Genomic DNA, 17,533 nt, shown 5'->3' with positions numbered 1-17,533 from the left:
AACCAACCTCTTTGTTTTTTAATAATTCTCATTCGCGGAGATACAACGAGACGCATTTAATGAGACGATTGTCAATGGAAGCCGGGAGAAATCCGTTTCCTTTTAATTTATTGACTAGGTATAATATAAATTATATAATAAAATTAAATATAACTATAATATAAGGTATTTTAAAACATAAATTTTCACTATTAATTTTTTTATATAATTATCTGGTAATATTTTAATAAATTAATTTGGTGTCACAGGATTATATTAAATATAATAATTAAAATAAAATATTTTAAGCTGGTGTTTGCAATTCTTCACTCGATCTTTCTCACATCAAGATTATATCTTACGATGAATGAAAACAAAATGTCACATTATTAATGATGTAATAAACACATGATTAATTCATAATAAAAATTCTTATGAACTATCTATTTCCATTTTATTTACAACTCTACTATTCATTTGTTAGCTTTTGGTTGTGTTATTACATAAATGGTCTTAAGTGGTTTAGGGTTTGATGTCAAATATCGATGCATTGAGCTTCTTCTTCATGTAAACTATTTTCTTGTTTTTGACCTTCTATAAAATTATTCATATAAGCTTCTTCCTTGCACAAGAAATATAATCGATTGTATTAGATTATAAAGTTTAAAATAGGTGGAATTAAGGATTTACCTATTTTTTGTGGGTTTTTCAAGATCACAATTATTTATTTATTTTCTATCGTAATTTTATTTGTATATATGTAAATAATAAGACGAAGAAATATTATCATCGCATTCTTCTATGAACAAAGATGGATGCCCAAAATAGGTTTCGACTAAACTTTCTTGCAACAGGAAAAGCTAAGAAAAGGTTTTGACTAAAGCTATCACACTTTGTGGGAACAAAAACGTTTGCACCAAACCACCTCGTAATTGGAAAAGTCTACAACAAGTTTTGGAAAATTCCATCATGCTACCCAAGGAAGCTCAAGACAAGTTTCACCTTAATCTCCTTCTAGTTGGAAAAGCCTAAAACAAGTTTGAGATAACTATATTACACTATTCGGTGACACCAAACCAAGATTTAGAAAAAACCTCCTCATAATTGAAAAAATCGACAACAATTTTCTATAGAATCTATCATGCTACTCGGTGACACCAAATCAAGACCTTGTAGTTAGAGAAGCCTAAAACAAGTTTTATCAGTCTGTTGTGCTGCTTAGGGACACCAAAAAAAAGTTTTGACTATAGGTCTTCATAGTTGGAAAAGCCTAAAACAAATTTCAGCAAAATCCATCATGTTGCTTGGTTATACAAAAAACAAATTTCGTTGAGGCTTCTTTACGATTGCAAAAAACCTCAAAAGTTTTGACACAATTTGTCATGCTACTGAGGGATGCCCAAAATAGGTTTCAACTAAACTTCCTAGCAACTAGAAAATCCGAGAACAAGTTTCAGGAAAAATAGTTTATCTTGTTCAGTAATGCAAAAAATAGATTTCGACTGCACCTCTTAGCAATTCGAAAAGCCTCAAAAAAGCATTTGTTAAGTGCGTCCTATTGTTAGATAGCACTAAGAATAAGATTTGATGAAACCTCCTCATAGAAAAAAAAAACTTATGACAGGCTTCGACAAAATCTGTCTTGATACTCAGTAGCCCCAAAAACAAGATTCAACTAAACCTCTTCGCATACCTAAAACAAGTTTTGGGTAAGTTCGTCATGTTATTCAATGACACCAAAAACAAGATTTGACGAAACCTCCTCATTGTTGGAATAAGTTTCCACAAAATTTGTCATGTTGCTCAGTGGCATAAAAAAACAAGATTCAACTAAAACCTCATCATAGCACGGAAAACCTACTACAAGTTTCAACAAAATCTGTCATACTACTTAGTGGCACCAAAGTCTTTTTTGGCTAAACTTCCTCATAGTTGGACCACCATGCTCATATCCCAATTGGCCTGCCTATGGTAGTGGGAATTCTCCCTCTCCCCGGTCAAAAGGTTGGTTGGATGTGGGATCTACTCCACCAGGAGTGCAAAGAGAGTTCTTGGAGAGAAGAAATATGAAGACAATGGTAGGAGTTCAAAGCCAGAGCCATGGTAGTGTGACCAATGGTTTGAAGCATCACAAAAAAAAAAAGCAGAAAACAAGCAAAAAATTCGAAAAAAAAACTGCTTTTTAGAATAGCTATTTAAAAGCCTTGTGAAACAGATTTTTTTTCAGAAAAGTCCGGACCTGGATCGGATCCGAATTCATTTGGCGGATTGGAGTGGAACAAAAAGCTGGATCCGGTTTTGAAAAGTGGGTCCTACATGCGCGGAAGCAAACACATACCCAAAAAATCGGACCCAGGGCTAGAAATCGGGTCCTAAACACACGTGAGGGCTAGCACGAACTCGTAAACATGACCCGGGGTGTGGAGTCGAGTCCCTCATGCATGAAGACCTGATGCGGAACCAGAGTCGGATCTCGTCCGCAAAATCAGGTCCTGCAGGCATAGCTTGCACGTGCATGTTCGAGGATTGATGGAACCGGGAGCTGGTCTAGATCCACATTCGGACCTTGTACCAGATCTAAGGTTCGAAAATCCGATCACGCTTGCGAGCTTCCGCAGCTCATCTTCCTCGTCTTGGCAGTTGCAGGCAGAGTGGCGGAAGGCCGAGCTAAGGCGACCCCTCCGCCAGCCACAACAGCTCCAGGCAGGACAGCAGTAGCCACAGAACCGCCTCCACCCGGCAGCGCATCCAAAAAAAAGGAAAAAAAGGCCGAAGGTTAAAGAACAAAAAAAAAAGGGGAGAGAGAAAGAAAAGCCATTGTTCCTCCTCCTGAAACTTCCTCTGGAAAGCCCATGCATGTCGTCTTAGTGGAAGAAGAAGAATAAAAGACCAGAAGAACGCATAAAAGAATACCTGAGTCACAGATCCCTTTACTGGATTGGAAGTTTGTCTTCTTTTTGTGCTAAGAGCCTCCCTAGCCGGACGTCCCTTTGCCTCTTCTTTGGTTAGATTGATCATTCAAAAATGGGTTTGATTGATAAAACACGTAATTTCTCTAGACCAATGTGACGAGGTGCATGTAAGTGTTAGACTTGATGTCTAATAATAATAAAATAAACATCATAGAAATAGATATTAAATCCTCCATAATTCTCCTTATCATGAGAGTCATACATATATCATATAATTGAAATAAGAAGAATAAAGAGAGCATATCTTTCATCTTGAAGAATATAAATAGAACTTGAAGTGCACAAGATAACCTTTGATAATTCGTTTACAAGTGATAAACTTGCTCCCGTTCAGCCAAACTTGTTGTGCAAATAGCCTTAGCCTCACTTGTAAGACCATGGAGGAATTTATAGATTTCCAAAGGGTGTGGTACTAATAACTATTCATAAGGATACATCCCCTTATAAGAAATACATCATTTAAGGAGAGATACATCCCCTCAAGAGAGATACATCTCCTTATTCTTAAATGATGTGTCCACTAAGAGGGGGGGTTAATCAACGTGACTCAGGACATGAACTTCAGGCACATTACTCAGTTCATGTCTTGATGTCGGTAGGGAGTGTCAAACTTCATGTCATGTACATGATCATCGATGACTCAGGACTTCATGTCCCAAGAGTAAACGGTGGAAAGTGCTTTCAGCCCGATTTTGAGAATCATGTACATGACACTATCGCGGGGCTCTCTCTGCCGCACACCCTCGCTCATTTTATGCCATTTCGTTCCCGCAACCCTTTCTCGTTCCCGCAGCCCTCTCTCGTTCTTTGCTCCCTCTCTCGTCTCCACCATCCCTCTCCGGTCTCCCTCTCTACGGCGTCCATCTCTCACTGCAAACGTCCTTTCAGCGTCCTTCTCTCCATCTCATACTTGCTCTCCCTCTGAACCTCCCACTCACTTCTCCCTCTCTCCTATCCCTCTCGATCTCCCTCACTTTTCTTTGTCTCTTCTCCCTTTCGACATCTCACTCCCTTCTCCCTCTCGCTATTATCATTTCCCCCAAAATACTTTCTGATTTCCTGCGATTTCCCCTATTTTAGCTTTGGTTTTCTTCGATTTTGGCATTTGGGCTTCGATTTCTTAATTTCTACTTTGAATTGTCATCAATTTCCCCATTCGGCTTTGATTTCAGAAATTCTGGACCTGTCAAATGCACTGAAGTATTGAGGACTAGCTGCACGAGGGAATGATCGAATGTCAAGAGAGAGAAATGGGCTTCAAGACGTTGAGACAGAGAGAGCGGCTGCTCTTCACTCGTCGCGTCCGGCTGCCGGAGCTGATGGGCAACAGACTGGGCGATCACTGTCCGATTGGGGGTTGCATGATTGAGCAAAAAGAAAGGAGGTTGACGAGAGAAAGACAAAATAGGCGATGGAAGAGGGTTTAGAGTTCGGAAAGGGGAAGACAGATTATTAGAAGCAAAGATGCGACGATGGAATAGACGACAGAGCTGCAATGGAGGCGGAGGTTTTGGCATTTTGGACCGAATCGTTCCCATTCTCAACTCCGAGCGAAGAGAGAAGCGAGAATTGCAGTCGCAGGGTTTAACCCTCTTCACTTGTCGAAGCGAAGCTGCGGACTCCACTCTCTGTGGGACCCTTTGTTGAACGGCTAAGATCATTTAAAATTCCAAGGTTGCCTTGCTCGTGCCACTTGCCAGTTAACTCCCTTGTAAAGTCAAGGGAAGATACCACTAAGATCATGGAAATTCCGGACCTATCAAATGCACTGAAGTATGGCACTCCCAGATGGTTGGATACGCCAAGTAAGAAGGCCTTATTTTTAAAAATGACAGTGGCAGAGCGGGTCAGGTGGCTTAATTATTGTGCGAACAACTAATTGTAATGCGTTTTAAGTACAATATCTTTTTTGAAAAGATTGTTATGTATTAAAGGCGATGTTAAAGTTATGATTAGATCAATTTTTCCTCTTAAATCATTCATTTTTAGGCTATAGTATATCATATGTTATTAATAAATTAATAGCTAAACATATTACTGTCGTTTTTGTTATTTATAATGTCATTTATTTATTACTTGTAATTAATCATGTGCGTATTTCATTGGCTCACATAATTACCATATTAATGCATAATAACATATCTAATTCAACTAATAAATATATTAATATATTTTAATTATACATTAAATAAGTTATTCGTGTAGTAATAATGATTGTTTTACCTAATTTGGGGTTCGAGAATTATGTTGTAATTATAAGTGTACTGTACAGGTTTAGGGATTCTCTTGTTTTTTATGTTTTTCTAATGAGTGGGCACTATTCACTCGAAACTGTTTTCCTATACATGAAGGCGTCAACACTAACACCAAGTGCAAAGATGTTCTTCATGTATATGACTGACATGATCTTCATGTTGGATATGAACTTGAACTTCAAAAATCCATTTGGGGGACTAACCCCCCCTAAGTCAATGCACCCAATTAATCTACCTCTACAGGGGGATGTGCTGGCCATTATTCCCTGTACTGAACATCCAATGACAAAGTATCTAGAAGTGGGCCCCACGCCTATAAAGCATGGTAATTTTATTTCACAAATAATATATTTAAAACCATAATTCCAACAAACTCCCACTTGGTTTCAAATCCATTTCAAATTCCGATTTTCGAAAAAAACATGAAAAATCAATCTTGATACATAAAATCATATCATGACCATAGGCATTACCTTCAACACTTTAATATACATGTGTAGTTAACCCAGGCCTACACAATATATATCTTACATATCCAAGGCTGGGGAATAAACCAAATCCATACTTGTCAAATTTATCAGTTTAGTGGTCTCCATTCATAGCATACTCAGACCTAAACTCAGGGTAAAGCTCTGTACCAGTTCAAGTATTAGCCACTAAGGTAACTGTGCCTAAACAGTACCATAGGCCTGAATAATTTAGACATCCAACCCTACCATCTCTTGTTTTTTATGTTTTTCTAATGAGTGGGCACTATTCACTCGAAACTGTTTTCCTATACATGAAGGCGTCAACACTAACACCAAGTGCAAAGATGTTCTTCATGTATATGACTGACATGATCTTCATGTTGGATATGAACTTGAACTTCAAAAATCCATTTGGGGGACTAACCCCCCCTAAGTCAATGCACCCAATTAATCTACCTCTACAGGGGGATGTGCTGGCCATTATTTCCTGTATTGAACATCCAATGACAAAGTGTCTAGAAGTGCGCCCCACGCCTATAAATCATGGTAATTTTATTTCACAAATAATATATTTAAAACCATAATTCCAACAAACTCCCACTTGGTTTCAAATCCTTTTCAAATTCCGATTTTCGAAAAAACATGAAAAATCAATCTTGACACATAAAACCATATCATGACCATAGGCATTACCTTCAACACTTTAATATACATGTGTAGTTAACCCAGGCCTACACAATATATATCTTATATATCCAAGGCTGGGGAATAAACCAAATCCATACTTGTCAAATTTATCAGTTCAGTGGTCTCTATTCATAGCATACTCGGACCTAAACTCAGGATAAAGCTCTGTACGAGTTCAAGTATTAGCCACTAAGGTAACTGTGCCTAAACAGTACCATAGGCCTGAATAATTTAGACATCCAACCCTACCTTCCTATTGCGACCCTTCCATATATACATACAAGTATATACCTAATAGAAAAATTGGACATCAAGGCATCTCGCATCCATAGCATACTCAGTACCTAAGGAGCTCAGGGTAAAACTCTATACCAGCATGAGTATTAGCCGTAAAAGAAACTGTGCCTATGCAGTCCCATTGGCCTGGACAATTTAGAGACTCAACCGTCATTCCCTATTGAGACCCTCACGTATACACATACAAGTGCATACCTAATAGGGAAGCTAAATCTCAAGGCTTACACTAAGTACTCATATTATCACACAAAAGCATATGCATTCTTTCAAAATCATTCTTTCAAAATGGTCATTCTATGGAATATAAATTACAATGTCATGGCATAGTATTACAAATCATTGAGACCACAATGCATATAAAACAATCTTCTCCCACTTGGTCTCATCAATTATAAACAAATCAAACTCATGTTCCCCACATGAAAAGTGAAACTGGTCACAGGAAGACACTTGGTTAGTGGATCAGCTAAGTTGTCCGGAGAAGATATCTTATAAATTACAACTTCCTCCTTCCTCAGCATGTCTCGTATGTAGTAGTATTTCCTTTCGATATGTTTAGCCTTGGAGTGACACTTCAGATTTTTCGTGATAGCAATAGCAGATGTGTTATCACAAAAGAGAGGAATAGGTCGCTACACACAGTCTACCACTAGAAGACTTCGCAAGAATTTGCGAAGATAGACAACCTCCCTTGTAGCTAAGTTCATAGCCACATATTCTGCCTCCATGGTTGATTGCGCGACACAGTCTTGCTTCTTGTTTTTCCAAGAAATGGCACCTATGCCAAACATAAAGATAAAACTGGAAGTAGACTTGTGGGTATCAATACATCCTTGATAACCAATCAATTCCAACTTGTCCGCTTGATAAGTCAAAGCATATGACTTTGTTCTTTTTAGATAGTGCATTACCCATTTAACCCCTTCCCAGTGAGTGAAACCTGGATTAGCCTGAAACCAGCTAAGAACCCCAACAGCATAAGCAAGATCAGGTCTTGTACATATAAGAACATACATAAAACTCTCCATAGCAGAAGCGTATGGATACTTAGATTCGTCCAACTTATCTTTGAGGTGAGAAGGACAATCCACCTGACTCATATTTTTAGTGCTATCATAAGGTACTTTACCTTGTATACAATTGGACATGTGAAACCGATCCAAAAGAGTGTCGATATACTTCTCTTGAGACAAACTCAATTTTCGCAAAGTTCTATCCCGTAGAATTTTAATGCCAAGAATATAAGAAGTTTCCCCAAGGTCTTTCATATCAAATGTCTGAAACAACCATGTCTTTATACCTTGGAGTAACTGAATATCATTCCCGGCTAATAAAATATCATCTACGTATAAAGTAAGAAAAGTAATGCGATCTCCCACTGTTTTGATATAAATACAGTGATCTTCTGGATTTTGAGTAAAACCATACGCTATAATTGCTTCATTGAACTTGATATTCCATAGTCTTTAGGTTTGTTTCAAACCGTAAATAGACTTATCCAACTTACACACCTTTGCTTCAGTTCCAGGTCTAACAAATCCACATGGTTGTTCCATATAAATCTTCTCATCCAAATTTCCATTTAGAAAAACGGTTTTAACATCCATTTGGAACAACTCATAGTCATAATATGCAACTAATGCCAGGAGAGCTCGAATAGACTGTATTCGTGCAACAGGAGAGAATGTTTCATCATAATCAATCCCGTATTGTTGAATAAAACCCATGGCAACAAGACGAGCTTTGAATCTTTCAACTTTACCTTCAACATTTCTCTTCCTTGTAAAAATCCACTTGCACTTAATGGGCTTAACCGATGTAGAAGGATCAATAAGTTTCCAAACTTCATTTTTATACCTAGAGTCCATCTCTTCTTCCATTATCGACTTCCACTTGTCGGAATCCACTTCAAGGAGTGTTTGCTCGTAAGTGTCAAGATCAATAATGTCTTCATTCAACCTTGTTCTTTCATAAGTTTCTCCAGCATAGGTATAAAAATCTGAAGATGATAGGAGTTGACTAGGTTTTCTTTCTCTAGTCCCTCTTCAAATATCCATTTGGGTGGAATTCTCTATATTAGAAGGAGATTCAGAAGAAGACATTTCAACATATTCTTCCAAGTGAGACTTCGTACCTAAATCTTCATCACAATCAAATCTATCCTCAATGAATTTTACATATCTACTTTCAATAATCACCTTCTCCTTGGGATCATTTAACCTATATCCTTTCGAATGTTCAAAGTACCCAACGAATAAACATCTTCGAGTCTTAACCTTCAATTTGTTCTTAAGATCAAGATTTAAAACATGAGCAACACATCCCCATACTTTAAAATGGTTAAGACTAGGAGTTTTGCCTGACCATACCACATAAGGTATTTTCTCAACCGACTTTGAAGGCACTCTATTTGAGATATAGGTAGCTGTCAATAGTGCTTGGCCCCAAAAGGATATTGAAAAATTTTCAAGTGCCATCATAGATCTTACCATCTCTAGTAAGGTTCGATTTCTCCTTTCAACAGTACCGTTCTGTTCAGGTGTATAAGGCATGCTAAACATATGGATAATCCCGTTTGATTTTCAAAATTCAGAGAATAACTCCAAACAATACTCTCCACCTCTATCGGTGTGCAATATTTTGATCTTCCTTCCTGTGGCATTTTCTACCTCCAATTTGAAGGTTTTGAAATAATCTAAGGCCTCATTTTTTCTATGCAATAAATATACTTATCCATATCTTGAGAAATCATCTATAAATGTAATAAAATACGAATGACCATTACAAGTATTCACATTCATAGGTCCACATATATTAGAATGAATAATATCCAAAACATGAAAACTTCTTGAGCCTTTGGATGGAAAAGGTATCTTTGTCATTTTCCTATAGATACAACACTCACAAATAGGAAAATCATTATTTGAAGGATTTTTCAATAATTCTTATGTCACAAGTCTTGTAATTTTATCCTTGTTTATATGCCCTAGTCGTAAATGTCACAAATACAATTCATTTGTTTTTTAATATCCGAAGAAGTAGAAACATTGAACACCATATTTCCACTAAGTTGCAATTGATATAGACCAGAGTTTTGAAAACCTCTCAAAATTACTTTATCATCTTGTAACATAAGAAACTTTCCACTTCCAAAGTAAAATGTAAATCCAAGTTTCTCAAAACAAGATACAGATAATAGACTTCTTCTCATAGAAGGAGCATAAAGACAATCTTCTAAATAAAAAAACTTGTTATCAACAAGCTTTAGTCGGTAAGTTCTCTCGCCTTTCACAATGGCATTTTAATCATTTCCCATGTAAATAAAGCTTGTTCTGTCCTCAATCTTTCTTAGCTCCTTGAAGCCCTGCAACTCATTCGATACATGAACAGTTGCACCAAAATCAGCCCGCCAACTAAAAGGCTTGATATAAATAGTACAAGTTTCAAGTGATAAGGACTCTCTAGTGTTCTCCTGATGTCCTTCTTGCATGGTTTTCAAAGCCCTACAATAATTCTTTATATATCATGGCTTATTAAAAAAGAAGCAAACACGTTGATTTGCATGTACTTCAACCTTTTGTTGATTGACCTTTTTGTCCTTGAAGTTTTGAAATTGAAAGTTCTTTCCCTTCTTCTTAAAATTCTTTTTCTTCGGCTTCAAAACTACGTTAGTGTTAGGTGAAGGTTTATCTAACTCAATACTTGGATTGAGTCTATCAGACTGGTGGTCGAGCATATTAACCAATCAAATATAGTCCACTTTGTCTTGGACAAAGAATAAAAATCTTGACTATATTTGATAGATTTGGGTAAAGAGTTGATAATAGTGACCACTTTAGTTTCTTCATCCATTGGTCTATCATGATATTGTAACTCATCTGCTATAGCAAGTATGTCATTTACATGTTTTCTCACATCAGCATTTTCTGCGCTCTTGGCACGAGTGAACTTTTGCCATAAGTTATTGATGTGATTAGACGACTTTTTACCATATGTAGCCTCAATCTGGTCAAGAATCTCTTTTGTAGTGGGGACATGAAAATAAGTTATCAAGAGAATCTTACTTAGAACCCCAAGAATATGTGACCTTGAAATTTCATTAGCATCATCCCATTCCTTGAATTTTCCAAGGTCCTTCTTATATTGTTTCAGATTATTGGGGTAGTTTACTTGAGAAGGTATTTGAGGAGGAGTATCCATTTGGATAATCTTATCAAACCTATAGCCTCGTAGCATTAAGTCAACCCACTGTGACCAGTTCACATAATTATTCTCATTAAGTACATTTTTCTTTAGGGACTCAGCAAAATTATATCCACTACTGGATGTTCCTGTCATCCAGAAAATATTTTAATATTTGGGAGAACATACATAATTATACAATCATCTCAGCCATCTAATACTCCCACTTACCCTTTGGGGATTCATGAGAGTTACTAGGCAAATCATTCCACACATAATAAACAAACAACAATATCACAAACAAACAAACAAATTAATTCATAATTACCCTTTGGGGATTCATATGAATTAATTTACAATATACTAATCTAATTATACAACTCGCATTACCCTATGGGGATTTTGAAAATTATATAATTAAATTAATTTTCACATAAAATACATAAATATATAATAAGGCCGGCAATAAGACAAATTATAAATACTTCAAGAAATTATAGCAAATAAATAATTATCCAACAACTAAACCAATTTGATATGAACTATTTATCAAAATATCAACATATAAATCTTCATACCTATAGTCTTAGATTTCAAATAGCCAAATAAATTACAAATAACATTAAAATTCCATTAAAAATAAAATTCTGGGTCAAAATAACTCTTAAAACACAGTCTAGCTCATTATATTAGCAAAACCCGGTTTGGTTCATGGTCCTAGGTCATTACAGACCTGGACCGCACAAACCCGCGTGTTAACAGGCATGCCCAAATAGCACCCTGCACATTGGAAGGCCCACACCAGCAAGCCCGCGCACAGCAGCCCGCACTAGCATGCCTGTGAACAGTGGCCCGCGCATTGGCAGGACCGCACCAGCAAGCCTGCCTGCGGTGCCAGAACACAATAAGCCTAAACTAGGCTTATTTCCATTCATAAATAAATAGCCAAAAATATGAAAAAAAATATGTCTAATAATAATAAAATAAACATCATAGAAATAGATATTAAATCCTCCATAATTTTCCATGAGAGTCATACATATATCATAGAATTGAAATAAGAAAAATAAAGAAAGCATACCTTTCATCTTGAAGAATATAAATAGAACTTGAAGTGCACAAGATAACCTTTGATAATTTGTTTACAAGTGATAAGCTTGCTCCCGTTCAGCCAGACTGGGTGTGCAAATAGCCTTAGCCTCACTTGTAAGACCATGGAAGAATTTATAGATTTTCAAAGGGTGTGACACTAATGACTATTCATAAGGATACATCCCTTTAGAAGCGATACATCCTTTAAGGAGAGATACATCCCATCAAGAGAGATACATCTCCTTATTCTTAAGGGATGTGTCCACTAAGTCAATGCACCCAATTAATCTACCTCTATAGGGGGATGTGCTGGTCATTATTCCTTGTACTGAACATCCAATGACAAAGCATCTAAAGTGGACCCCACGCCTATAAATCATGGTAATTTTATTTTATAAATAATATATTTAAAACCATAATTCCAACAGTAAGTTGGTCCAACAAAAAAATAGATAGTGCTTCAAGCCTTATCCATCTATATGAAAAAAAAAATCGCGGAGGGCATAGTAAGCATAAAAATTATTCATCAAAATGAGAACATAGATCAATTATCCAAATTATAGACATCAAATTAACGATCTAGATTGAAAGAACCTAATCACCAATTGATTGTATTCAAAGTCAAAGATTAAGATTGAATAAACCTAATCAGCATTTGACTGATGGTCAAAGTCAAAGTCAAAGTCCATAAAGGTTTAGTCAAACAGTCGATCGTTGGGTAAAACCAAAGTTTTAGTCAAAATCGGGATTGATTAATGAGATCAAGCACCATCTACAATCACGATATACCCAATTGCATGGGCCATGACCGCAGTCAAATTAAAAGATAGAGTCATCTAAGTGCCACATAAGTAAAATAGTATGCATATGAGTGACAAATAATGTTATCGAAAAGATCCACCCAATCAAATGAGATGACACATGGACAACACATGGAATCGTAGGAAAGTGTGGTATTATTTCAAATGGGTAAGATAAGGTGTTATACTCTTAATGGAAAAAGAAAAAGGTTTTTTTCATATGTGTCTCTCAACTTGCATGTGTTCCTAGTCAATGAGAAATAGAAAAGATAAGGCAGAAAAAAAAAGTGGGATAGTTGAATCTCCCCACCACTCTATAAATATAGGTAGCTCTTATTTAAAAAACCTTCTAGGAAGATTTTTTTTGAAAAGGAGTGGAGAAAGTGCTTAAAAAAATCTATAGAAGCTTCAAATCCAAGAGAACACCATAAACTCTACTGAAGTCATCACGGATCTCGCAACAAGTAGACACTCTGTTGCATCTTTGTCATCTCTTCCGACATGTCAAATCTCAAATCAGCTTGAAGCCTTGTCAGATTCATTGCAATAAGCAATCATCTTTGTTACTACTTTGTTACTATCCTCAGAGGTGCTACATGCGATACGGGACCAAATCTGGGACCAAATCTTATCATCAAGCACAAAGTTGATGGTAGCTACAAAATTTAAGCTAGTCTACCAATAAAGTTCCAATACATCTGTCAAATTAAGGGCTTAATCAAGTTTGTGGGTATGGAGATCAAATCTGAGAATTCTTTAGATATGAGATCTCACATTACTTAAAATCTTATACTTAAAATTGAATAACTCCACGATCCGTCACCCTTTGTGCATCTACAATTATATATATCATCAATAAAAATATGTTATATTTGAACCATTTTATTAGATAAATTGATCTTAATATAACATAGTGTTATAATATTTAATCATTCTATGAAGCATATAATTCATCATACATATTAAAAGTACAATTATTTATATAAAAATGAGGAAATTAGATTAATATTCTTGAAATAGAATTACCTAGGTCAATTGGGCTGGTTTCACTCCACAAAGGCGAGGCAAGCACGCAGCACCTTTTTTTAGGCGGCACGTGTAATTAATTCAGTTCGCGATAAAAGCCTCAGAGCTTTTATAAGTCATCGTTTCGAGCAAATTTACATGAGTGCCATCACCCCAAGATTCCCGTTCGACTTTCGTCGTCGAGCTGCTTGATGCATGGACTAGTCAACGTGAAGCTGGAAGATCTACTGCAGCTACGGCGGAAAAACCAGACGAAATAGAATCTCTTAAACTGTAAATGATTGACAAAGAACAGCAGACCAGTCATCTCTTGTGACTAAATATGGAGCAGAGATCGATTTCAAGAGTTTTCCTGTCTGCGAGATTTTTTTTTTGCTTTCAAACTCTCATAAAACAAGATCTTTCGCAAGTCCGAAATGGCTGCATATTTGTCAAAATCTGTAGTGGAATACATTCCGTATTTGGAATTGGGAACTCGAGTCCTCCGTCAACCACCGATAAAGGAGACTAGAATGAGTAACGTCGCTATATCATTTTACAGGCAGTCAATTTCCATGGCTACGGGCTATCATTCCAGCTACTGAAATGGAATCAATACATTTTTAATACCTTGCAGTATTCAAGTGTTTGGACTTTACTTAATTTGGGGTTTAAGGATTATGATGTAATTAAGTGTACTGTAAAAGGTTTAGAAATTCTCTTGTTTTTTATGTTTTTCTCATGTTGGGGCATTGACACTGGAAACTGTTTTCCAGTGCACATGAAGTCGTCAACACTAACACAAATTCTTACCTGATCTTCATGTACATGACATGACATGGTCTTCATGTTGGACATGACTTGATCTTCAAGAATCCACTTTGGGGCACTAACCCCCCTTAGATGGATCGAAAGTAAATTAATATGATGAAAATCGACATCCCGTCGATAACGAAGAGAATGATCATCTCTTATCTTTCATGGAGATATAAATCTAAATAGGACAGGAAGAACACAAGCTGCTCTCTCGCTACGGCGTCGTCCTTTCCAGCAACTATGATTCATAGTATTCAACACTCAGAAATCGAACTCGCTAAGTGATCATGATTGTCATTTGAGCTACGTTCAGAAAGCGAAAAGCGATTAGTCCTTAAGGAACAGATTAAAATGAAAATCTTAACTCAGCTACAGGATCAAGAATTACTAAAAAAAAGGAGTTCCGAAGTTTTATATACAAAACGGCCAACTGCATTTGGTGCCATTAACTCTTCGGAAAGAGAAAGGATTTGCATGGTGAAACTGTATACGAGCACTGCTACTACTTGAGTTTTCCAGTGTTGGAAAATTTGACACCCAGTGATCAGTCCAGCTAGCCGAGAAATTCTCCAGAGCTAGATAGCCAACATGTTTTTACTGGAACAGCAGGCTTGAGTTTTTGCAGTACTACCTAATTAATTTGATTTAACTTGAAGTGAGTAATGGTCATTTCTGTCCGATAGCTGGGAATGCTGAAGGTCTCGCCCTCTCTCTTTCTCTCCCATTTGATGCTAGATCATCGATCTCCAGGCTTAAGATCCAGCTGGTAATGTTCCCTATCAGCTTCAGTGATTGATATGGTAGGGAGAGACATTCATGACCGAACCGACTGAAGCATAGTTCGCAGCCTCTTGCCGTAGAAAAGATCGACCGGTTCCATCTGCAGGACCCACACCGAGGAAATCTCTGGTAAGACCCTCGTTCCGATTAACTGGTCCGATTGCAGAGATGGAGTTCGTGAATGAGTTGAGATTCTCCTGGGTCCTTCCTTGGGTTAACAACTGGCTCCCATCGTTTCCTCCAGGAGCCTTGGACAAGGCGGAAGAAGAAGAGGGTCCTACTCGGAAACCACTGAAGAGCGATGGCCCACTTGTGGTCGCACCCATTTGTGCAGCTTTCTGTAACAAGGCCGTGGCAGACATGTGAGCAGAATACTGCTTTTGCCGCTGGCTTTGCTTGTCAGTGTATAAATAACCAAAGCTCTCCACCATTTGGCCTTTGCTGGTTCCTCCTCCCTCGTCCTTGGCCATCTGCCACCCGCCAAACTCCGTCGCGGGGATGGCGGCGAAAAGGTTATCAGATCCCACTTGGGTTACGGTACCCATTGAAGTTGAGGTGAACAAAGTATGAGAATTGGCGGTCATCTCCGTCGAGTGAGGCCGATAATTCGCTTGATCAAGCAAGAGAGAGAAACTGGGCTTACCCGGATCGGAGCCTAGAGGAGAAAGGCCGGGCTCTGACTGGAGCAGATGAGGGTTGTTTGACGAAATAGACGACAGCCTCGTATTCTCTTCTGTTAAGGCGTCGCAGAAGGCTCGGTGGGTTATGAAGCTGTCCTTCCTGCAAGTTTTAAGGGAAGAAGAAAAATAACCACAGTTGAATAATTCGAAATAAACGCGTATCAAAATCTCCAATTTCTACCATTAATTTCGAGTTCATCTATTTTCCACTTCACTTGAACAAAAAATTTTCCTTTACGGAGAATGGATTAAATTCATGGCAACGCCATGGAAGGATTGAATTAACCAGCCTGGAGAATAAGGTTCCACAGTCGCATTTATACTCTCGAGTCCCGCATGTTTTGACGTGTGCCTTCCAATCGGACTGAACCGCGTACTTCTTCGAACACTTATCGCACTTCCACTTCTTCTCCCCGTGCTTCCTGCTGAAGTGTTTCTTAATTCCCGTGAGATCGCCGAGAGCCCGGGACGGATCGTGGTGGACACAGCTCTTCTCGGGGCAAACATAGACTCTCTTCCGTACCTCCTTGCTTGTTTTCTGTCGGAGCTTCCATGGCAGGTTGTGCCCCCGGCGATGGAGTTGCAGATTCTGGTCCCTCTGGAATCCCTTGTTGCAGATTTCGCATACGAATCGGTTAGTGGCCATGAGGGTCTTGGGCGAGAGGGCAATCACTTCAGCATCGGGATCTATCAAAAACAGTTACAGAAGAGTACAGTCCCGTCAAATTAGGCAGAAACAAGAAACCAAGTGAGCGGAGGACTACTGAAGAAACAAGAAACAAGCTCACCTGGCGTGCCGGGCAGATTGCGTTTCTTCTTCGTTGCAACGGGCTGTGGTTGCTGGGTGTTGCCACCGCTGTTAGGATTAGGGTTCGGATCCTGCGCAAACATCTGAAACGACGAAGAAGCTCCAAAAGGATGATCAGTAGACATCTCTCTCTCTCTCTCTCAAAGCCCTCCGACTTCCCGACTACCTACCTGGCTTTTAAAGGAAACTTCCCGAGCTTTCAAAGTAGGAAACACTAGTAAGATCAATTCCTGTAAATCTAAGCCCAGATTCCTCGATCCAACCTCAACAGATCCACTGTTCGCCCCCCTCCAAACTGTTACTGGATTTCTTTCTACCTTTCCGTTTAGACGAATTCGTCCCTGTCTCCCCCCCTTCACATGTGTCGCTGCTGCTGATGGTGGAAGCTATCTCCCCTTTTATCTAAGCATTTAGGGAGAGGAAAGCAACTAGGCCAGGGCCGTATCGTTCAGCTTTTCTTCTTCGTATTATTTTAGTGAAGGAGAGAGACGATTCCTAGTAGAAAAGTCAAAAAGAAAAACAGAAACCGAAAACTGTGAAAAGGGATTGTGTAGGGTTTGCAGATAGGATGAGCTTGGGCTGAGGCAATATATGAGGACTTTGAATCTTAATGAAAAGCTTTCCACCTTTCGATCCCCAGAATGATTAACCCATAATTCGCTTAGGAGCCTATAGTTCTCTCTCTCCCTCTCTCTCTCTCTCTCTCCCTT

General features: G+C 38.1%; 1 protein-coding gene across 1 annotated transcript; it reads right to left on the bottom strand.

Annotated features, from left to right (window-relative positions):
- Positions 1–14,939: 14,939 nt before the first annotated feature.
- Positions 14,940–17,308, bottom strand: LOC137966193 (zinc finger protein JACKDAW-like). Its single transcript, XM_068812741.1, has 3 exons — positions 16,804–17,308; positions 16,302–16,702; positions 14,940–16,111 (listed from the first exon to the last, which is right to left on the bottom strand). Exons 1-3 carry the CDS (start codon positions 16,946–16,948, stop codon positions 15,341–15,343), a joined length of 1,317 nt encoding a protein of 438 aa, XP_068668842.1. The 5' UTR covers positions 16,949–17,308; the 3' UTR covers positions 14,940–15,340.
- Between the last annotated feature and the right edge of the window lie 225 nt (positions 17,309–17,533).

This window comes from Aristolochia californica, unplaced genomic scaffold, assembly GCF_029961685.1.
Source record: "Aristolochia californica isolate CCGP_79_NKW_82.1479 unplaced genomic scaffold, dmAriCali1.0.hap1 SCAF_5, whole genome shotgun sequence".
In the NCBI taxonomy this organism is placed as follows: Eukaryota; Viridiplantae; Streptophyta; class Magnoliopsida; order Piperales; family Aristolochiaceae; genus Aristolochia; species Aristolochia californica.
Note: the sequence above shows the minus strand (reverse complement) of the source record. Positions and strands in the feature narration are given on the sequence as shown.